We start from the raw sequence: 24,282 nt of genomic DNA, 5'->3' as shown, positions 1-24,282 counted from the left end.
TGCCCCATTGCACTGTGCCTTTTCATACATGCTCACCACCCCCAAAACATTGTCATCACATGCTCCACACAGAGAGAAAGATGGAGGGAGGGAGGGTGTGCCTGCTGACAGAGATTTGCTTTCTACTGAGTGCACCTTTCTAGTTCCCTCCACTTTGCTGATGGTCAGCACTTGAAGCCCTGTAAAAAAGGTGTTAAAACAGCTCGGACTGAGTTGAATGTGTACAGGCATTAGTAAAGGCATGGCTTGTGTACCTTGCCATGATGTAACTCCTTATATTGATGAGATATAAATAGTTGCTCTATAGGTAAAAGAGAAACAATATGTTCTCTATTGACTTACATCGCAGTGAAAAACACTTTTAGCACACAAATAAACGTGAACAAAGCACATTCTGCCAATGTATAAAATGTCCAAACCCACATGAATGGCAGTGAATGGCTTTTAGTAAGGAGCAAATGTCAGATACATAAAAGAGATCTAAGAAAAGACAGCAACTTAGCTGGAAAAAAATAGGTCTACATCTTTGTAAAATATACCTGTAGCTGTATGTATGTCTGATGTTATGTATGATCCTTTAAATCTAGTTAGGTTACATACATTTTATCCAATGACATGGGTTATTTAGATAAAAAAACACACACACACACACACACACACACACACACACACACACACACACACACACACACACACACACACACACACACACACACACACACACATGTGCGTGCGTGTGAGTGTGTGCACATATGAGCACCTGCACAAATGAACACTTATAAAACTATTCTTAAATAAGTTTACTAGTTTTATTTACAGTATGTTAGATGTACAAACAATAAAAAATATACATACATTTATTTCTAAGACAAGTGAAAAAAAGCAATTCTATTTTACAAAAGTTTCTTTTTTTTCTTTTTTCTAATCAGTTCACTCTATAAACTAATTTCTCTGCACAATTGGAGAGTGAAGAATTCTTTGGTTGCTGCATGGGTCATAATAAAAACATCTTTATACGAAGACATTTTGATTGAACAATTGGTGTTTCATGAAAGCCTAAGAGCTGCTACAGTATATAGCTATTTGGAACGTAAAATGTGCTTCAATATAGGCGTAAACATTACATTATATTGAAGCAGCAAACATACAGGGTGTAAAGCCTCATTTGTACTCAGTGTCGCTTGCCATAAAGAAGATCTTTTCTTTTCGGCAAGCGACATCTCACGCGATGAAGTGTAAATGAAACTTAACGCAATGTGTCAGTACTACATACAGTATATGTGTCAGGAATGTATTTGCTACAATACATTAGGATTTCATCTAAAACTTTTTACATCATATACAAGACATTCAAAAGAATAATTGCTCTTGTGGTGTCACTACATAACCTGTAGTGCTATAACATTCCCAAGAAAAGGTCATATTTGTGCTGTTTGTTTCTCAGATTCTGCAGTATTTCTGCAATTAATTCTGCTGTATAGGCCTATATGAGACATACAGCAGCCTATGTTATAACTAGATACACACTATATTGCTGACATTCAGTATCTCATTAGCTACCATAGTTGAATGTCTCCACACCGTGCCATTAGAAACATTCTCATAATGTTGTGATTTGAATTTAGCAGTACTCACATATTGTAGATACTGTACTATGATATGAAAATAAAGACTCATCAGCTTTGTTTAAATACTAAGAAGTCACATACAATCAGAGTACCACTATAGATTTTAAAGTCTATGAAAAGTCTCATTTTATACGCGGTCCCACAATGCTGTTACTCACCGGAAATAACTGATTTCCATGGAAATCTGTTAATTACACCGTACAACACCATCGAGTGACAGAGTATAGATTAGGCTTAGGTCTTACATAACACATTACAACCAATATATGGAACCAACAGAAAAAAACAACTATCAGAGGCTGCCCATTTATCAGTACCATGTTTGATAACATCATTGTGTCCTTAGTCCTTCTTAAAGTTACTGTTAAACGCTCTCCTGAAAAGTCCACTTGGTTGACTTGACTGCTTTCATCCCTGCTTAAGGATCAATGTTACTACGTTTACAGTCCACGCTAGTTTTAAATCCATGTGAAAACAGCTTTACTAAAGGCTGCTTTTCAGTTGGTCAGTGGATAACATAGATACTGTGGCCAGTATCTCATATAAACATTATATGAGATATACAGAACGTAACTTGGTTAAAAGTCACCATATTAAGGACGTAGGAATCTCAGTACTTTAGAGCGTAGGAATCGTATGAAGGACTTGGGGAACATTTCTCTTGACTCTTGTGCTGTATAGTTGAAGAAATTCTGTGGGTGTGCCAGAACATCAAACAATGCCTTCATAAGTTTCTTGTCCTGTAGAGAAATGTTGAATATGTATGATAACTTTAAAAGCAAAGACTTTGACACTATAATGAAATAATCCAATATGAACCACAGCACACATGTCTATATGTCTCCAGAAGAGGGCACTATATGCACATATAATTTCTGTGATAATGTGATGTCCATGTTTTCAAAATATAGGATAATGTCCAAAAGCAAGTTTGGTAGTAAATTGGCTCATGAAACGTTCCTTCCTTGTATTACAATAAAGTAAGGGCTTTTCTAATAAACACACCTTACACAATAAGCTGGAATATTGGGTAAACCATTACCCAATCGATATAAAAAACACTTTCATTTACTGGAACAAGGGTCAATTTGATGGTCAACATCACTTATTTTCTAATGTACAATCTTTGCATGAGAAATGTAATCATGTTAGCAGTAAAAGGACTGGATATAGAATGATAGTATACTCCACAATGTTTACCTTGAGAATTTCCTGGTGATTCTCGGATGCATATAACCTTCCATCTCTGACTATATCTTCTATTAATTCTTGGTAGTCCTCTGGAACAAACAAAAGTACATTAACAGCTTCTTAGTGCAAGCAATATTGTTTTGTTTTTTACACAGGCGTACTAAATCATTTATAATAACACAAACTGAAATTCCTCTCACCGTCATATGTTACATATGGGACTTGGAAGCCTTTCCCACTGTTCCCCTCATTGGATTTGAACTGTATCCAAAGTCTCTTGGAGCGAGAGGTGAAGGCAATGGGGCGTTCATATGTCTGACAAGTTTCATAAGTTGTCACTGAGTTGGGGAGAGCTGTGGAGTCAGGAAGTGGATCAGTTAGCCATTGTCACCCTCCATAATGTATTTATGTGAAGGGCTAATGATATTACTTTATTACTATAAGTCTATTGTAGTTCTAGTAACACTCATAAGATGCTTTTTAATTGAATACTTTATTAGTCAGAAATGTAAATAGCAAGTGGTCCAGTAAGTCATTAAGGCTAAAAGGATAACACAAAAAAGTCCTGGGAACGTGTTTCCATTGTGGTCCTATGTATTCAATTCATCAACATAGCATAAAAATGACTTATTTTATACCTTATTTTATACTTCAGCTATTCGGAAATAGACAATCTACCAGCTCGCAATGCATTAAATCGTGATAAAAGAAAGAAAACAAGGAAAACAGTTCAGATATGTCAAATATTCCCCATATCAGGAATATTTGAAAAATCTCACCTATTTTCCTTGACACGAACACACACACACACACACACACGCACGCACGCACGCACGCACACGCACGCACACGCACACACACGCACCCACAAGCATAGAGAGCTGAGACTCACAGCTTTTTCTCATGACTAGGTAGTCTCCACACTCATCTTCAATAGGGAGGAAGATTTCTGGGACAACAATAAGGATCCTGCGTTTGGGCGGCGGGTTGATGGTCCAAGTGCATTCCACATTGGCTGGGTAGTTCCCTGGGTAGTTGGGGGACTCAATGTAGCCAGTGAAATCTCCCAGCTCACCTCCACACTGTCTGTCTGTAAAGTAACAGCACCGTGTCAAATACTTTACACCCTCTTGCTGTACCAATGCTAATTTTATAGAGCAAAAATGCTAAAGTGGGACACAGAAACATCGTACGTATTATTTTTAACCCATTAAGACCGGGAACGCATCTGTGTGTCATTTTAAGATTTCTTTGGCTATTCAAAAATAGCTGATCTACATGCTCATAGTGCCGCGCTACAACCTTGTAGATCTGCTATTTTCGAAAAATAGTGAACATTTTTGCAAATCTTTGAATTTATATTTTTTAAAGCAAACATTTGTAACTCAAATCATTGCTCCTGGGGGTCCCTTGAACTAGATATTTTGAGATAGGGGTCCACAGCCAAATACATATAATTTTTTGGGTCCTTGACATGAAAAAGTTCGAGAACCAAGTAGCAAAAACTGTTAGGATTTAGAAGACATTTTGTAGAATCGGCATCAGGTCTTAATGGTTAGAAGAGAAGTACTAAGTACAAAAAAAAGAATCTGTGCAATAACATGAAAACAAGCATGCATTCAGGCATATTCATTGTGTACAGATAGATAGATAGATAGATAGATAGATAGATAGATAGATAGATAGATAGATAGATAGATAGATAGATAGATAGATAGATACTTTTGCACTGCATGATGTTGGTGGAGCCATCAAAGTCAGTGGTGGTATTTCCAGGGCAGGCTGTGCAGTAATTCTGTCCAAACTCGACTTGATATGTCCCCATGGGACAGCGGATACATCTGTGCGTACTCGTGTTGTAGTAATGTCCAGGTGAACACTGGACTACAGAAACAAAAAGATCAAGCAAGTCATAAAAAAACATGTAACAATAAATCAAGAACATCAAATCACATCGCATAGTACAAGGGTGTACGGACAACATACAAGCTGCAGGGGGCAGCAGAGTCTCCTTTAATATTCAGCAGAATTACAATCACAAACAACTAGGTGAGACAGATGATCAGTTGTGCAGGTACTCAGATTTCAGACTTAACGACAGGGTGCCGTGATTTTCAGTGATCCCCCCCCCCCCCCCCCTAAAACATAATCATCAGGTATTATGGTTATACTAGGAGGAAGATTTTTTTCAAAAAAGTATACAGAATTCTTTTTAAATGATGTTTCTATGTGGACACGCGTCCAGTTCATTAAGTACACCTGGTTCTCACCTTAGCACCTCCTCCACCACCTTAGCACCACCCACCTGTCCTAGTCCCTCCTCCTCCTCATGCCCACACCTGTTGTGTTATGATAATGAGGGGGAGGGTATATTTTTACTATGTCACTAAAGGGCTGTTTTTCTATAGAGTGTCTCAATTCCCGGAAGTGCCGGAAGTAAATACTCAATGCATTTTTCCCATTGACTTTTACAAAAATATTTATATAAATTAATTTAAGCCTAGAATCAAGCTATCCAGGATAGCGGTGAATCATGACCATAAAACGTTTGATTCTGTGAAAAAACTTTTTTGAAAACGGCAAAACAAAGGGTATTTATTAAATATAGTATATCATATCATTAAATATAACATTTTAAAAAATCACAGAAAAAAAGGTTTTATGGTCATGATTCACCGCTATCCTGGATAGATTGATTCTAGGCTTAAATTGATTGATATAAATATTTTTGGAAAAGTCAATGGGAAAAATGCATCGAGTATTTACTTCCGGCACCAGGAAGTGGCGGAACTGCGATGCTCTATTGGCACGTTTGACCCTCAAGGATTCAGCCTAGAAACTCAAAATAGTCAGAGAAGACATAAAACACCATAAAAACACCACCAGGGGGCTTAATGAAGTTCTATCAACCTCATACATAGACACATGAAAAACAGAAAAAGTGCAAAACCATGGCACCACCTCTTTAAGTAAAAGTAGCAATACCACAAAGAAATACTCTGACTTTAGTACAAATTTGAATACAGGACTATTACTTGTAACAAAGTACAAAAGTATTAGCATCAAAATAACAAAGGTAAAAGTAATCATTGTGCAGAATGGCAATTTCAGAGTCATGTATCATGTTATTGGACTATAATTATTGTTCATTAACCATTTGAGCCCTACTTTACACTAGGCTATTAAAAAAAAAGTTAATAATAATAATCAAATTATTAATAATCTAATCTGCAAAGTAACTATTAAGTAAAGCTGTCAAATAAATGTAGTGGACTAAAAAGTACAACATTTGTTGAGATGTAGTGGCGTAGAAGTATAAACTACTAAGTACAGTACTTGAGTAAATGTAGTGAATTACTGATTATTGATGTAATAACTTTACACCTTTGCAGATGATGATGAACCCTTACCTTTGGTTTCACACTCCTGAAAGGACTCAGCTCCACTGCGTTTGGTGACCAGGTTCCCTCCACAAGTCAAACAGGAGGTGCGGCCCACTTCTGGCTGGTACGTTCCCAGCGGACAGGGCAGGCAAGGGATGAATCCATCATGAGAGTACTGACCTGGCGAGCACTGACCTAAGCAAACAAACACACATGGTCAGAGCTGCAGCTGCTAAAGACTATGAATGAATTGGTGTCTTTTTGTAAAATCACAAAAATTCTCGGTCACATACAGTATGCACATTTAATTTTTCTCTGCACATTTTATGTAAACATGACCTATTGTAGCCAAGTCCCCAGCACAGCAACTTAACCACTTAAGCCCTACTGTATATACTTTGTCATATGATAGCAAAAATAGGCAATCTACAAGCTCACAGTATGTTTTAAGCTTGTGTTCCTTGGCTATTTTTGAACATTTTGAAATGTTATGAAATTATTAGATTTGTTTTAATGTTCACCTAAAATGACATGCCCAAAATAGGGATGCCAGATTGAAAGTGGAGAATTTGCAGTCAATACGTTAAAAATCCATATTTTTCATATCATGTGGTGACATACTATATGAGTTACCAGCCTCTGGGGTGTGTATTACTATTGGGATAAAAAAGCACACGGTAGACTTAAATTCAATGTGGCCACAGTGATGTAACGCCCGCTATCTTTTCCTGAGCCACCTTTCACATGTCTCCTTGGTGACTTTTACTAGCTGGCTGCCAGATAGCTCTTCTTGTTTAGTCTATCAGTGGGAGAAGCAGTAGATTGGATCTGGGACAGAGCCAAACAAGCGGACGGTGATAACAGTAGTAGAAGAGATCAAAACATGGTGGCTCATTTTCCTTTGATTCAGTACTGGGAAGGGGTTGCGTTAAGCTTTTTGAATTCAAATACATCTTAACCGATCTCAGCTCAGGCTTCTTTTAACTTTATACAAAGCAGAACATCTGCCAGTGAGATCTTTATCGGAGCACTATTGCTTCCTGTGTGGTTCATATAACAGGACATGATTTGAAAACACTCAAGATCACATTTTAGAATATCAAACCATGAAGGAGAACCTTTCTATGATCTATCATGAGCTCTTTTTGTACATTTATTTACTATCATGAAACTGTTGACCACCCACTGGTGAATAGAGGTTATTGGACATCATAACTACTCAGGATCTTTTCACCTAGGAGGTGAAGGGTAGGCGTACCCTTCATTTAGAGAGAGAAGTTGCATTGACTAAAATAGAAAAATAAAGTCTGCACACTCCCAAACCGACTGTAATGGATTGCCATTTGCCACCAAAGTGACGATTCAAGCTTGCTAGCTCTTCCTCAGAAAAAGTAATACTAAACAGAGGAACTGCACTGGTCACACAGAGGAGGCATCTAAATGGTTAGATTTTCTTAATAACCCATCGTTCCTCTTCATAGACACTGCATGCTATGTCATGAAGCAGGAGTGATGTGGTGCTGCCACTGTAATTATTTCAAAGTCTGCAGCTCTTAACCATAAATTAGAATCACTGATGCGGCGTCTTGTCTAACCTTGCCTTACCTCCACATTCTGACATGTTTCGAGCTCCAACAGTTTTGGAGCTCTCTCTTCCTTCCGGGCCAGGGCACACCTCACAGGACACCTGTCCCTCCTCGTCCTGATATGTTCCAGATGGACACAGAACACACCTTCCCTGATCCCCGTCGTAGTACGTCCCAACACTGCAGCTCACTAACAGAGGGAGAAGAAATGAAGCAACATTAGATCAAGAACAAAACTCACAGACACATAAATGAAGTATGTATGGGGGGAAAAACGAATGGGGTTCCAAGCATGAACCAAATTAAACTTTTTGTTGTGACCTGAGCATGTAGAGTAGCCTATCTAGACTGCAGTACTTGTTTTCTCCTTTTGTGTCCCCGTTAAAAGATACCACTCTGTAGCAGTGCTGCAGAAATAGTTCAATTAGAAGCTTCCCTGATCAACTGTGGACCAATCAGAAATCAGTCATCAAGTCAGGTCATGTGCCAAAGAGACAAGATAAACATATCAGTTGGAAAATATCACAGCTGTATTGGTCATTGATTGTTTAAAATGGCAGTGGCAGAAAATAAGCTTTTGTAATTAGCCCAATAGCCTCAATAGATTTAGTTCTATACAGTTGTACAGCCCCAAATGGGTGGTTTATTTATTAATGGGGTGGCATTTTTCTTATATTGCAGTTGAGGCGTGTGTCATGATGCCACATAAAGTACTGAAAATATCTCCTTGAATATATCATATTCCTATACAATATATCATGAATGCAGTACTCACGTAATACTTTTACATGAGGACATGTGAATATATTTACAGTGGATATAGAAGCATGTTAAAAACTCAAGCATGGGGAATGAAACAGTAAAGCCTAAGTACATTTTACAGGGCCTTAAATGAATGTCTAGAACATGTGATTATTATATTTCTTAGGTCTGTTCCAGTGCAAACGTTTTCCTACATGACAGTTTGTTATTTCACAGCAGGTTATAGTCTATGATTAGAGTTGGTTTGATGATCATTGATGATCATTAGTTGTTGGTTGACATTCGTGGTTTAGATGTGGAGTGGGCCCCAAATCAAACGTTCCTTCAGGCCACAGAAACCTGTATACAGAAACTTGCACATGCAAAGACAAGTGCACACGTCTTCTTTAGTAGTATACACACACACACACACACGCACGCACGCACACACACACACACACACACACACACACACGCACATACACACACACACACACACACATACACACACACACACACACAGATGCCCGCTCGCACACACACAAAGGCGTAGATATAGAGACCCAGTGTTAAGCTGTTAAAAAACCTTGCAAATCAACCTGATGCAGCTATGCAAAAAATTCAGACAACTAAGAGCGCCGAGCCTCTCCACAGCTGCCTTTGTGTCCCACATCAAACAAGCCCTAATACTTCATAAAGCATGGCTGTGCACGGTGGAAGAGCACTTAATACTATCATAAGTACCCTCACCTCCACCAGAAGCAGACACAGAGGCAAATCAAAGGGAGTATTTGCCTCTTATCTCACAAAAGTGCATACACTTGATTAAAGGGATGAGCACCATTTTGCTTTGGTTTCTAACTTCTGGAGTGATGCCTTTAATTAATTTTGGAATTGTTTCTGTCTGACGGTGGTAAGCACTTCATAACTTGAGAGTTTTGGCAGAATAAATCATATAAGGCCTCCAGTCTAATAAGTGCCTCAGTGGTAGCCTTTAAGATGTGCCTCTAACTAGAGAACCACCATTTATAAAGGCCTGACACACAAAAGCTTTAACGTACATCCATTATACATGGCTCAGCAAATTGTTAGATTTTCCTTCAAAGAAAGAAAATGTAATTCTCTCAAGAGCAGTTCATTTTTTGCAGCCTATTGTTTACTCTGAATGACCATGAGGAGCCACCACTGCATTGTCTTCAAACAGCTTTTATTTGACGGAGGGAAGGAGTAAGAGAAGAGAGGGAGTGAGGGAGGGAAAAAAAACCTTGAAGCCTTTCAAATGCAAAGAACCAATTCTATAGAGTCCTCGAATTGATGGCCCCAAAGAGGTTTAAAAGACCTTTCACCTCTATTCAACTCCTCAGTCTTTGCCTACTTGATGACATAGGAAAACACTACGCTATCACAGTGGTAAGGAGCTGAACCCAATAAAAGGGGTCAGGTTTCTGAATCCCCGCATTCTGCTTGGACCAATCGCTTCTTGCGCCCATCAAGCAGAAGCCCAAACAGCTGATGCTAATTGATTCCCATGGTGTGGCTGAAGTCAGCTCTCTTCAGCAGTTTAGTGGCTGGGGGTCATGCAGAGTGGCCCTGCCAGGGGGGCGTGGAGGGGGGGCATAGCACTCAAACTGCCAGCTTGAATCAACAGCACTTCCTAAACATCTTCAACATTAAAACAAACATGCAAACAACTTGACTACAACAATCAAAGACGGGAACAAGTAGACAAGCTCGGTTCACCATGTACTTTCTATAGGCGACAGTATACCAGAGCTTACACTCTACCAGAATTACCACATAAGGGAAGACATCAACTTTGGATTATTTTAGACAACGCAAATTACACATGGTTGATTAAAAATGATCTGACATGAAAACAATCGAGTGAAATAAGTGACAAAATTAGATATACCAAGTATTCAAGCAGGTGGTGCCCTAAGAATATGCATGTATGCAAGATTAAGAATAAGCATATATTTTTAAAAGCAAGACACGTTCAACAGTAACAGGAAAGAGAATAGTGCTTTCAATATAGTATACAGAAGAATAAGAGAAAAGCATAGCTTTTCTCTTTAGTGTGACAGGGGATGTTGTTGTTGGGGGATAACTTTAGTCTGCTCTCCTGAGGCAATGAGAGCAAGCCCCACTGGGGTTTACAATGGAGTGGGCAAACTGAAAAGACTAAACTGCACTCAGAGCTAAGCCAGAGGGAGGGGTGGGGGTGGAGGGAAAAATATAGCTCCTTTAAAGGGGTTAAGAATGCCTTTCATTCCCCCCCCCCTCCCAAATTACATGTCTGCACCCCTGCCATGTCCAATAGAGACTGCTTAATGTTGACCTGAAAGTGCGATGCTGGAATCAAGATACAACACACTGAGGAACATGAAAATAACCTACAGCAACAGTTGAAGTTCACATCATGTCAGCTCAGCTTGGCGACTTTTACTTGACTGTTGTTTGAGTCCAAAAGCAGAAGAAAACATACACCACGTAACCCCTGTGTTATAGTTCATCGTACGACGGAGTCGCACATAAATAGCAAATCTGCAATCTGACAGCACGTCACGATGCAACACCTCAGTTTGTAGACTGACTGTTTTAGTGAAATATTTTGCTTGGCTATAATGACATGCCCAAAATAGGGATGCAAAGTTGAAAGTGGTTAAATGAATGTATGTGTGATCAAGTTCAGCAAACTGTGAATACATTTTAATACTTCTCCTTTAATTGTGTAAATAACTTTATCAGCAAATTACAGGACTCCTCTCATTGCCCAACAAAAGCACAAAGAAGTACAATAACATCAGTAATCAGTGTTAATTTAACTCATCCTTATTTACACAACAATACTTCAGACAATTAATTTACCAATTCAACTGTTTGGGTTGGCATATGGTTTGATATCTTTACCACAATCATTTACCATAACCATTTGTCTACATATTAGTATTGATCAGCAATTTGACACATGAATAACAGCTCATGGTTTCATCATGATTCCTAGCGTCCCTACCCTGGGGTGAATATTCAGCAAAAATGGCTGATCCACAAGCTCACACCGCATCGCAAAGCGACGTGTTGTGAGCTAGTAGAATGTATATCAATATATCAATATTGTATTTCAATATATCAAATGTTTTTGCTCAAAAATATCCAAACCTTCCCTTTGAATTCTCAAACTTTCTCCTTCAATCAATACTTTGTTTCTGGTGTACAGGATTAGCAGTGACGTGTCAATACTGTGGTTGTACAAATCCTCAGTGTTAATTTATCAATTTGTAACTCTGAACTCTTTAGGGTGTACAAATGTTACAGGTCCATTTGGTCATATTTGTACACTCTCAGAGTTAACACTCGAGATTTTACTGTGGAGTCCCCTAGGCCTAGGGGAGGAGGCCCCCTACTTTTTTCTCTCTACACCACATCTCTTTGCTGTAGATAGCCGATCTATCTGCCATTTTCGTTGAATGTTCCCCCCAGAATTCAGACGCTAGGTTTCAGGGGGTTAACTTCCTGCGAGGCCCTAAACTGGGGGCGCATGTGTATGTTAGCCAGAGAAAACACATATTCAGTTCACTAGCACTGACAGTGTGTCTTACACTTAATGAATGAATATGAGCTGTAAGTAAAAGAGGGCCGGGGTGGGGCTGCCATCACCCTTTATGTTACACTTTATCCCAGGGAGATGCTGGAAGATCTTGTGGCTGGGAGAGCCAACAACAGCCTCTCTGTTCCTCAATGCAAGTTCTCCCTCTCCCCTCTGACCAGCTCATTACAGCATGTCTGCGAACCAAATATGGCAGTCATCTGGCCAACACCTGCTCCAAATCCAATCATTAAACCAACTTGTCTAAATATATCTCACTGGCATGGACTACCTCAATTACTTAAAGACACGACTATGAGACAACCTTGTGTATAAGAACCAGTCAGGGCCACTGCTGCCTTTTGATAGGTGGAACGTAAGTGTTTTGAGCGGCTCACTTTCCTTTAGTGATTTTCTTCGGAGATGGAAAAACACCAAAACTGCACATTTTGCTTGTCTCCATGGTTGATGTTCTGAACTGAACCATGGTTAGTACACCACAAAATCTGGAGTGCTGATCTAACTGAGAGTGGAACCTTGAATGAACATGATTTTACTGTGTGGAAATTTGAAAATAAAAACGACAGACTCACCACACTTCCTGCCCACAAGCACCTGTCCTGACACGCAATGTTCGGGCGTCTCTACCGGTTGGCCCAGACTCTTGGCCAGCTCGTAGTCAGAGCCAGCAAAATGAAGGTGGAACTGCTCCCTATTGATGGACTTCCTCAAGGTTCTGATGGTCTTCCTCAGCCTCTTCTCAGAGCGCCGGCGCACACAGCTCAGGTCACAGCTCTCTGCTGAGAGAAGCACTCAATACCACAGCTGCCTTTGGAGAACGATAGCATAGCATAGAACCAACACTATAATTCATATACCTACACACACACATGCTTTAAAGACAAACTACTACTTTGGCTCAGGAAAGAAATGATTTCAGCCACTGCCCGTAAGGAATCAGGGGAAACTAAAACACCTCGACCCCTGCGTCTCCACCCAGAACCCACCACCACCATCACAGCAGAGTCAAAACAGGAGATACTTTAACAGGTTGGTTTGTTTAGTGATAAGTATGCAGCAGGGAAAGACAGAGAAGAAGCAGAGGGTGACCCCAAGAGGCGGAGGTCCCAGGTAGGCAGGCAGGCAGGCAGGCAGCGCAGAGAGACCAACCTGTTACCTCCTCTAGGTTCACATCCAGCTCAAACTCAGCCGTGATAGAGGAACCTTCCTCCTCGCCGGCCTTCCTGCCGTGTCGGCTCCGAGCGCGTCGGCCCATCGAGGAGCAGTGCAGGCTCACGTAGCTGAACTGCACATTCTCAGTGAAGAGGGACTTGCTAACTGTGGACATGGGAGACAACCCCAGCCCCAACCCACCAACATACACACAAGTCACACAGGTGTTGACAACAAGCTTGATATGCATTAGGCCACTGATTCCATTTGATACAATCTACACTGTAAAATCCTCAGTGCTGATTTAATTCTGAGAGTGTACAAATGGAACCAAATGGACCCATAAGGCTCCATTTGGTTCCATTTGTACACTCTCAGAGTTACAGACCTATAAGTGTCCACGGCTAAGAGCAATCATCAATATGACGATGGTCAGTGTCTTTTGATGAGAGGACACTCAATTATGTCATTTCAGTGACTGTGGGGGATGTAAATGTCCACACCGGAACCCGTTTGTAGAAAAGAAACTAATGACACCATCGGAAGTCTGTTTGATTGATGGCTAGGCTGGACCCAAGTGAAAGGCATGCTATGGCTAATTACATTTTCCCCTGTCACTGCCAGACAAATGTGCAGTGCTGAGACTTTCAAAACATTTTAAAACCACCACACTCTCCCCACAAATGTCTTTCACATTTGGCTATAATTTTGGTTTACATTCAAGCTGCCTTCAGGTCTGATTAATTAAGATTGTTATATGAGATGGCACTTTGGGGAGAGAGTTGTAAATTCAGTCCACTTCCAAGTGTAATTTCAGCCTCCTGTTTTGAAAAGTTGTTAATGGTGTGATATACAGGAACTTCTGTACCTGAACGTGCACTGTTTATGGTCTCTTTCAGTCTCTCTTGACTACGTTTCAAGTTGCACTTCCCTGTGCCAGACTTGAAGGTGGCTGTGGCCTTAATACGGGGAACACCTGACATTTCTGGTCCTATGAGACAAAGGCACAAAAAAGCATGATGGAATCCCAAGGAAAATCTTCACAGTTTGACTTATCAATGCATCAAATGAAAACAACGGATGCCTGTGTTGTTATCGAGTTGTTTGTTTGGTTTGTCACTGGGTGGACAAATAGAGGCCGATGTAAATCTGTGATGTTGTCTACTTGCCCAAGCAATACGAGCCGCTGTGGTTCCTTTGTGCTTCAGCCAAGCAGGGCAGAGGCATTCCACAGGTCACGGTATAGGAATCCTCAGTCCCTGAAAAGACACATGGGGCCGTGACACAGAGACCAACGCAGACAAAAGTTAGAACCATAGACGTAAGGTCACCAAAGGCAAACATACAGCATGTAGGAACATGAATCGTTGCTCTGGCAGTCCAGAGTTGTGAACGATTCAAACAGCTAATGAACTGACTAAAGAAACTCACCACTGCTGATATGAACTTGGGACTGGCATGTCAAGAAGCAGCGGTCACCTCCTTCCTGCTTACTGCAGTTCAAGGTGGGTTTAGAGGGGGGGTTCGCAGGGTGTAAACCCTCAGTCTCTAGATAAAAACCACAACACACTACAAGGTAAAAAAGAAAACTTTTGGTTGTAATGGGGGCGGGCACATCAAAATGAGACATCGGAGTCATTAAGAGCAAAGCACAACATTTCAACAACAGCGATAATTCTATATAGTGTTTCAGTTCATTTATCAAGCCCAAGATAGAGAATTAAAGAGAAAAAAAGGCAACAGAACTCAAAGTATCTCCTGTTTTAGTCCCCCAAGTTCCAGTCCAAAACATCAAATAGCACACATTTCACACATCACACACTTTCCTCCCAGAGTGGTAGCATGAGAGAGAACAGAACAGAAGTAAGAAAATGCCTCTTCTATGGGCAAGGGCCCTGGCTTACCAATACAATCCTTTTTGTTCCAATGTAGCTTATAGCCAGGTTGGCAGTGGCACTCAAACCCACCCATGGTGTTCTCACAACTGTGCAGACAACCTCCATTATTCACACTGCATTCATTTATGTCTGGGTGGAGAGAAAAGAAAAGAAAACATGTTATTTCTACATTTTTCCAATACGTACTGTACATAACATATTGCTGCTGTCAGACAGAAACCTTGTATTTCCATATTTCTACTTTTAATGTATTTTAGTAAATTAATGCCCACTTCATCAAACAAGAATGTCACGCAAAAAGTTCGCACCCCCCGCACCCCTACTTCCCGCGGTACTGCTATATATTGTTCAATCCTGTTTGATGCCAATGCTGTTAAACCACTTATGCCCTGTTTTATACTTCGTCGTATGACAGTGTCGTGCAGGAAAGGTTCGCCTATGCCTAAAATACGGAGGCCAAGTTGAAAGTTGTTAACGTTCTGTCTCACCTCCACAGTGGGCCAGTCCATACAGGGTGTAGCCTTTGTTGCAGACGCATTCAAAACTGCCTGGGGAGTTCACACACGTGTGATCGCATGTTCGCGCAAAATAACACTCGTCTATATCTGTAATCAAAGGCAAATGACATGGTGGTACGGCAGTTAGATGCACTCTTCATTAGGAGGGGTTTCCCGCCCCCACAACACACACACACACACACACACACGCACGCACGCACGCACGCACACACACACACACACACACACACACACACACACACACACACACACACACACACACACACACACACACACACACACACACACACACACACACACACACACACACACACACACACACACACACACACACACACGGACAGAACTGTCTCTCCATAATAGGATAGCTCAAAAGCTAGCTGTTAAGAGAAAATGGATGTTTTGGATGTTTTCTATTGATGTTTTAGAAAATACAGTAAAAAGCAGTAATGGGGGTGGGGAGTATCTTAGTTTCATCATAGCAGTATCTAGGATACTGGGATATATATTTCTACCTTGGCAGGATCGCTCATCGGTCAGCAGCTTGAAGCCTTTCTTACAGTTACACTCAAAGCTGCCAATGGTGTTTCTGCAGAACTGCTCACAGCCGCCGTTGTGTAGCTCACACTCGTCAATGTCTGTGGAGGAAATGCAAGCATTTCATAACTATTTTCATTGTTCACACTCCCGGTGTGTAAAGGCCTGTTTACACAGTAAATCTTGTATTAATTTATCCAATTATCAGAGTTAAGTCAGTGTACTGTTATGGAATGGGAATAGCAACATCTGATTTATACTTAGTTGAGCGCACTAGTGTCTCACACCGAAAATAGCCAATCTACAATCTCACAGCGTGTCGCAGCGACACATTGTGAGGTTGTAGATCAGCTATTTTTGGCATGAGACACAATGTGCAACCAAGCATAAATCAGGCTTTACTCCTCTCTATGAATATCGTTGGTGGACTAAAAGTCTGACCTTTGCATGATTTTGCGTCAGGCTGCAGTGTGAAGCCCACGGGACAGCTGCAGCGTACACCTGTGGAGGTATCTTTACAGGTGCAGTCACACCCCCCATTGTTCAGGGCACAGGTCTCTGGAATGACAGGACACAATGTTCAATGTACTCTACTGATTGATCTGTTCCAAAGTGGTGTAATGTTCCGCATTGATGATATAATAATCCCTATAGTGAAATTGAACCTTTGCTGAGACTCAAACCCACACACTGGGAGGGCCACAAACAGATAAAAAAGAAACTTATACTCCATATATTGAGCATCATTCTCCTGCATTTTTTAACCTCATGTTTATATCTGTTCCCATATATTTCATCTAGCTGCTATTTTAACTCATATGTCTCATATAATTGCTTTTTTTGAATATCTGACCTGCGCACTTTTATAAGGAATATTTGAATATCTTACCTGTTTTCTTGTTCTATCCTTCTATTTCTATTCTTATTCCCTTTCCTGATAACTACAAATGATGGGAGTTGTACAAACAAATAATTTCACCAACTGTTTTACACCTGTAAACCTGTGATGTGACAATCAAAGATCAATTCAGTCCCACACTTAAAGCATCAGGATTTTTAGGTGTAAAGACCTGCCCCAGCATCAGATAACAGATGGTCTCTAATATAGAATTAGACAAGAATATATATGTGTGTGTATATTATACACATACAGACGACAGCTTTTCAACACTTCTCCTTTCCTGAATGAAATGCAAACATGTGAAATGTGCCACACTGACACAAATGCATATCTTTCAGGGAAGAAATCGGGTGTGAGAAAGAGAGGGTCCATAGTCATTTCACAGTTTGGTCTAAAGACTGAGGAATGCATTGGTTTACTAGCCATTACTCATCTCCCCTCCTGAACACTACCAGATACACTCAGCTCTATACACACTACACAGTCAAATCCTCAGTGTTAGTTTAACTCTGAGAGTGTATAAAGGTAACCAAATGGGTCCATTTGTCACTCTCAGAGTGACAAATGGATAAATGAACACTGAAGATTTTACTGCGTAATATCATCTGAAACCGGCTTAGTGATTTGATGTAAGTCAGTGCATAACTAGCATGCTCGCGTGAATAGAATTATTACCCATAAGCAGCCTTCTTTTAACTCGTTTGTCAACCTCAGTAAACAATGTGACGTTGTGATCCGATGACTCCGCACTGGCCTCATCTCTCTCTGAGACACAAACACAAAATAACACCAATCATTTAAAAATAACAAAAAAAATGTTGAATTGTTGAAACAGGCATTTGGGGTTTTCTGTTGGGTTTAAGGAACATTCAGGTATTTTATGCTGTTGTATACAACATACAACAACAACAACAACTGAAGAAACTTGCACTTTTACAGTGCAAGAAGTTATGTTAATAAATAATATCCATATATAGTATGTAATGTAAGTTCCTGTGGGTGTATGTAACCAGCCAAAACACCTGAGGAGGAATATAACATGTAATGTCTTGGTGATACATATCGTTGCTGTCGGGCAGAAACCTTGTATCTCCATATTTCTCCGTAGATTAATGACCAACATCGTTATACTACAGTGTCACACAAAAGTACCAAAATGAGACGATCTACAAGTTCACATCGCGTCGCATCGAGAAGTGTTGTGAGCTTGTAGATCTGCTATGTTGGCTATTTTTGCAATAGAATTTAACTGAAAGTGAAAGTGGTTAAGTGTGTGTGGGTTTTATAAATATTGAACCAATGAAAAGTATTAACAAGGATCCATTTGAAAATAGTTTTTTTCCCACGTTTTGGACATACAAGGCTTCCGCCCGACGATATATCAGAGTAGATGGAGCAGCTAGATGAGACAGCAGTGATAATCCTGGACCCCACACATGTTGCTGCTGCTGGAGGAAAAGATACCTGCCCCTGCATCTGATAGCGCTTCCTTATCACTCACTGCTATTGTGAGTCAAAAGACATAATGTTCACTGACTATAAGGAGACCTGCGAGAGACAAGTTGTTTAGAGAGATAATATGTCACTTTGGCTCCATGTTTTGATTCCTACTCCCAGGCTCCAATATTAGTGGGGTCTGGAATGTGGATTCATCACAAAAGAAATCGAGGCACGGAAATCACACGGAATGTGGAGATGGCTACCCAGTACAAACCTGGAGTATTAATTCAACTCCAGTGTAAAAATGGACCTGTAAGTGTCAATTCTTACGCTTTCAGAACACTCCGGACTTGACTCCTTGAGGGGAATCCCGGGTGTCCCCAGCAAAATGACTGATAGTTAGGAATAGGAACCAAATGGACCCTTGCATGTCAGCAACTCTGAATTATGAGGGTCCATGGCCTAATGCATACCAAACTGGGGGTATTTGAAAGTAAAACGTTTGAGAGCCACTGCTGTAATGATGTTGACTGTTGTAGTATGTTACATTCATAATTTTCACTGCTTCGTCACCAGCTGTGGCTACTAGACACATTGGGGTCAGAACTTACCAACACAGGACCTCCTGTCAGGGTGCAGTTTATACCTGACGTGACACTTGCAAACGGGGCCCTGCTCTGTGTCTTCACAGATGTGCTGACAGCCCCCGTTGCCATGGTTACAGGTTACTGCCGGCCAACAACAGAAAACATTGGGTCAGATAATCAGCTCAACGCCTAAAGTCAACTGTGTTTGTCTAAACATATATAATGCAAACAAAGTAAAGCCTGATTTATACGTACTTAGTTGTGCTCCAGTGTCGCGCGCACAAACATAGCCAGTCTACACGCTCACATCGCGTTGGCACTCGACACTGGCGCGCATGCTAAGTATAAATCACGTTTAAGCTTCATACGTACGTGTGCAGCCTCTCTGGTTCCTGGCCAGCTCGAACCCTGGGCGGCACTCACACGCCACTCCCCCTTTGGGGGTCTCTTTGCAGATGTGGGCACAGCCGTGGTCCTTATTCATACAGCTGAGGCCCTCTGCGATGGACAGGGGGTACACAATGAAACTTCACATACAGCATCTGTATCATTGCAGTCGGGCAGAAACCTTGTATCTCCATATTTCTATTTCTTTTTATGTGTGTTTTTGTTTTGTAAATTAATGCCCAAATTCTGACGCACAAATTCTGAAATGTTTTGAAATTGAGAGTGGTTCAGTCTGTCTGTGGGTTTTATGTAACCAATACTAAATAATAACTACATCGGATCCATTGGAACACGGGTTCTTTCTTCTTTTAATTTCCTGAAAAGTAACGGTTTTGGGTTCCACCCGACATACAGATCCTATCATAATACAGAGTTTGAGATTCTTCAACATAGTGAATGCTTAGTACATGCAATATGCATATTCCGCTCATTTCAGCTTTTCTTTTGTATTTCCATGTAAAAAGAAGCAATTAAATAAGAGGAAAACTTAAAATTTGTTTTTCAAACATAAAAAATGCTGTACTTTGTATTTGTATTAGTTTAAATGCTTCTCAGTCTTTTTCTGTGTAATGGGTAAAATGAATCTTAATTGGGATACAAAATTAATCTCTCAAGCATGTCTGCTGCATGCACTTGAGAGAAGCAACTGTGGCTGTCAATGCTGCATGCACTTCAATGTGTGGCTGTCAATGCTGCATGCACTTCATGTGTGTGTGTGTGTGTGTGTGTGTGTGTGTGTGTGTGTGTGTGTGTGTGTGTGTGTGTGTGCGTGTGCGCGTGCGCGTGCGCGTGCGTGCGTGCGTGCGTGCGTGCGTGCGTGCGTGCGTGCGCGCGCGTATTTGTGTGTATGCACAGTGTATTCTTCACCTGCATTTCAGTGAAGAAGACAAAGTAAAATGTATGGCTGAGAAGCTACATAATACACAGTAGGAACATTCTTCTATGACGCAGGTGACCAAGAGCCAAATGTTGCAGCTTGTTTTGTTCCCTCGGACACAGAGCTCCCTTTCCCACAGCATGAGACCTGTAGGACTGACTGCTGCAGATAAAGCCTCAGAGAGGGGACCCCACTTAAAAGATGTCAGCCCTCATTGTGCTGTCAATCATAGCCTTGTATGTGGGCATTTGAAAATTAGCCACATGATTATGTGTTCTTCCTTGCACAGCTTAATATATGTGAACTCGCATGCACACACGCACGCACTTAAACACACACACACACACACACACACACACACACACACACACACACACACACACACACACACACACACACACACACATGCAAAGAACCTGAAAGACTTGGCTGAATTCATCAACAGCAATGCTTAACAATATCTTCACTATTGCAATATGAATAAAGCTTAAGCCTTAAGCCTTAAATAGTCAAGATTGTTGCCAATCTACAAACTCATAATGCATCACAATCAGCTATTTTCTCTATTTCAAAATGTCTGAAATTGTTGGGAAACTTTGGCTTATAATAACACCCAAATTAGGGACGCCAGGTTGAAAGTCATTAATGTCAATTTATCCATGCAAAATTGTACATGATTGTTGACTCACTATAAGATTAGGACTAGTCTACATGCTATTGAACAGGTACCGTGGCTAGTCACCCATAGAGCGTTGAATGCAGGTGTGCTGGTTACGGTTGGGCATAGGGTTACGGTTAACCACTTAAACCATACAGTATACTGTATACTTAATTGGTGAATGCATGTGTTCTGGTTAGGGTTAGGGACGGGTGTACCATGAGCACTCACCCACAGAGCGGTGAATGCATGTGTGCTGGTTATCACTGAGGAAGAAGCCTTCTTTGCAGTGGCACTCATAACTGCCCATAGTGTTGACACATGTGTGTTGGCACCCGCCATTGTTGAACGTACATTCATCCACATCTAGAAGGGAAATGGATTTGTAGTAATTAGTGGCAGAAATGTGGAAATGTATGTGGAACTTATTTGATCAAAGTGTGTTTGTATTATTAATGTAGTTTCTTAAAGAGTTTGACTTAATTGTGTGTGGGAAATATGTTTTTTGTAGAAAGACCAATATGGTATGTTTGTCTCCATTGTTCAACATATCAAACACAAACAACAAAGCCAAAACACATGAACTGTCATGTACTTTCAGACATACAGTTCAAAGCAGAGACACATTTTGGTCTAAATGATATCTTCAGTAAATCCATCAATCACTGTTAATCACAGTTCCAACAGTGTCATCATACAGTACGTATTGACCAAATAATGTAACTATTTGTGGCTATAAGGTCACTGTTTCAAAGTTTCCTAAAAAGTAGACCTACACACAGCTGGAGGTAAACAATCTATATCTAGCAGTAATGATGGATTTTGGGCATCTATCGCATGAAAAATAAATGAATAAATAAATTCATTTATATGTCCATTTGTAACTCTGAGAGCCTACAAATGTAACCAAATGGACCCATAACTTGTAGGCTCTCAGAGTTCGATTAACACTAGTGTATATCCACTTACCCGGCCAACTGTAAACGTGACCTTTTTACCCTGTCAGTCAAAGCTGTCTCACTTCATCAGAGTTATTGATATCTTTGTATCTTACCTATACAATTGTGTCCATCATGGGCTAAATTGAACCCGTCGTGACAAGTGCAGCGATAATTGCCTGGTATGTTGTTGCATTCATGTACACAGCCACCATTGTACTCCAGATCACATTCGTCTGTGTCTAAAGAGGAAACAAGGTCAAGGCAGGTGAATGTTTAACATTTGATGTTGAAATGTTACGTCTAACCACAGGCTACACACAATTCAAATAACCCATATTATCTTCAATTATGAGCCTAAGCAAAACCTGTCACTTGTAGATGGTAACTTGGTCACTAGTGGAAAGTATCTATATTTACTCAATTACTTTAGCTACTTTTACTTTACTTTAGTACTTCGATTTTGTTTATACTTTATACTTCTACTCCATACATCTCAGAGGCAAATATTGTACTTTTTACTCCACAGCAATTATTTGGCAGCTTTAGTTAGTTACTTTGCCGATTTAGATTATACAAAACATAAATTAACTGATACATTATATGTATTATTAGGTTAAGCTAGCCAGCAGCACATTCAGTAATACAATCAGCCCCAACAATTACCAACTGCCACATTTAAGTAATGAAAACAAATTAATGCACCATTCTGCATAATGAGTATAGGCTACTTTTATGTTTGGAACTGTATGTAAATATATTTTGATGCCAATACTTTTGTAATTGTACTCAACTAAAATGTTTAATGCATAACTTTTAATTTCTACATTGTGGTATTGCTATTTTCTCAAGTAAAAATAAATCTGAGTAGGCCTATTATTATTTTACATTGTATATCTAACCACAGGCTATGCACCGTTTAACCCATATGTACATTCTATATTCAATTATGAGTCTCTACAAAAGCTGTTACTTGTAGTTGTTGTTGAAAAGACAGACCTCGACAGAGAAGAGACCATTACCTTCACAGTGTTTGCCATCTCCTTTAAACCCAGCTTTACACGTGCACTTGTATGAGCCTTGTGTATTCTGACAAATAGCATCAATGTGACAGCCATCACTTTCCTCTGCACATGGATCTATTGAAATACATGAGACAGAACACCAAAGTATCATAAGTATATTAAAACTGAGATCTGATTCTGGTCTGTGTTCCATTTGTAACTCTGAGAGTGTATAGATGTAGCCTAATTTTTACACTCTCAGAGTTAAAGAAAAATATAGACTTCTAAGGATTTTAATATCATGATGAGATGTTCAGAACAGATCTCAAAAGATTCCCTTCCCAAGAGTAAAAACGTCAACTACACTGGTGATCAACAATAGCCAGCAGTTTGTAAGGTTCACGGAAATATATTGCTATTATATCTTATAATAGCAATCTATTGCTATAGCAAATCTATTGATTGATTCATACTTCATTGACAGTTTGCAAAAAGAGCACAGAAAGTACAGTTCTATACTAAAGGATGCTAAAAGGATTAAACCCAAGAAAGCACTATGGCTTGTTTCCATTGGGGTCCTGTGTATTCAATTCATCGAAATATTCAATTAATCGAAATACACAATCGAATAAATTGCATTTTAAACAAAAATACTATACCAAAATGCAGTCTAGTCAAGTGCCTATTCAAGTTCCACGACAGGGATCGTCAATAAATATAAATGATAGCTAATAATCACGGGCTATTTAGAACTATAAACTGGTGGAACAAGCGCGCAGATCTTGCGGTGCGTAAAAAGAAAAGTCCTTGACTGGAGAAAAAAACCTAACCTTACCTCGATTGTGTGCGAGCGCTGCGCTTTGGCGAGTATTTAACAAGAGCAAGAACAAACACAAGTCCAAAAACAAACACAAGTCCCTTGAGATCCGCACAGCTCCCATGGTGATATGATCACTATGATCACACTTTAGAGTCTCCGGTCTCCCAGAAAGGACGCGTTTCTACTGGAGTCCTGACCGAGTGGCCGCCTCATTCTCATTCTACAGCCTGTCAATCTGTTCACAAGGGCTTTTAGAAAGAGAAAGGACCGTGCGCGTGCGTGCATGCGTGCGTGTGTGCGTGCGTGCGTGCGTGCGTGTGTGTGTGTGTGTGTGTACGCGCGCCCGACAGAGGCGCGCCCACAGACTAA

General features: G+C 40.3%; 1 protein-coding gene across 2 annotated transcripts; it reads right to left on the bottom strand.

The window, feature by feature from the left end:
* Positions 1–797: 797 nt before the first annotated feature.
* On the bottom strand, positions 798–24,143 carry scube2 (signal peptide, CUB domain, EGF-like 2). Of its 2 annotated transcripts, none has more exons than XM_084059543.1 (23): positions 23,929–24,143; positions 23,112–23,228; positions 22,206–22,331; positions 21,383–21,517; positions 19,542–19,667; positions 19,194–19,310; positions 17,818–17,907; positions 16,683–16,799; positions 16,220–16,342; positions 15,675–15,791; positions 15,193–15,315; positions 14,720–14,836; positions 14,458–14,547; positions 14,157–14,279; positions 13,286–13,453; positions 12,709–12,915; positions 7,808–7,978; positions 6,230–6,397; positions 4,542–4,703; positions 3,712–3,909; positions 3,020–3,172; positions 2,829–2,908; positions 798–2,368 (listed from the first exon to the last, which is right to left on the bottom strand). In XM_084059543.1, exons 1-23 carry the CDS (start codon positions 24,032–24,034, stop codon positions 2,222–2,224), a joined length of 3,081 nt encoding a protein of 1,026 aa, XP_083915669.1. In that variant the 5' UTR covers positions 24,035–24,143; the 3' UTR covers positions 798–2,221. The 2 variants fall into 2 exon arrangements, with proteins under 2 accessions (XP_083915669.1, XP_083915670.1); XM_084059544.1 differs by having other exon boundaries at positions 12,709–12,912.
* Between the last annotated feature and the right edge of the window lie 139 nt (positions 24,144–24,282).

The sequence above is a fragment of the Gymnoscopelus microlampas genome (assembly GCF_963454915.1).
Source record: "Gymnoscopelus microlampas genome assembly, chromosome: 1".
NCBI classification, from domain to species: domain Eukaryota; kingdom Metazoa; phylum Chordata; class Actinopteri; order Myctophiformes; family Myctophidae; genus Gymnoscopelus; species Gymnoscopelus microlampas.
The sequence above is the reverse complement of the archived record's forward strand: the minus strand, read 5'-3'. Positions and strand labels throughout refer to the sequence as shown.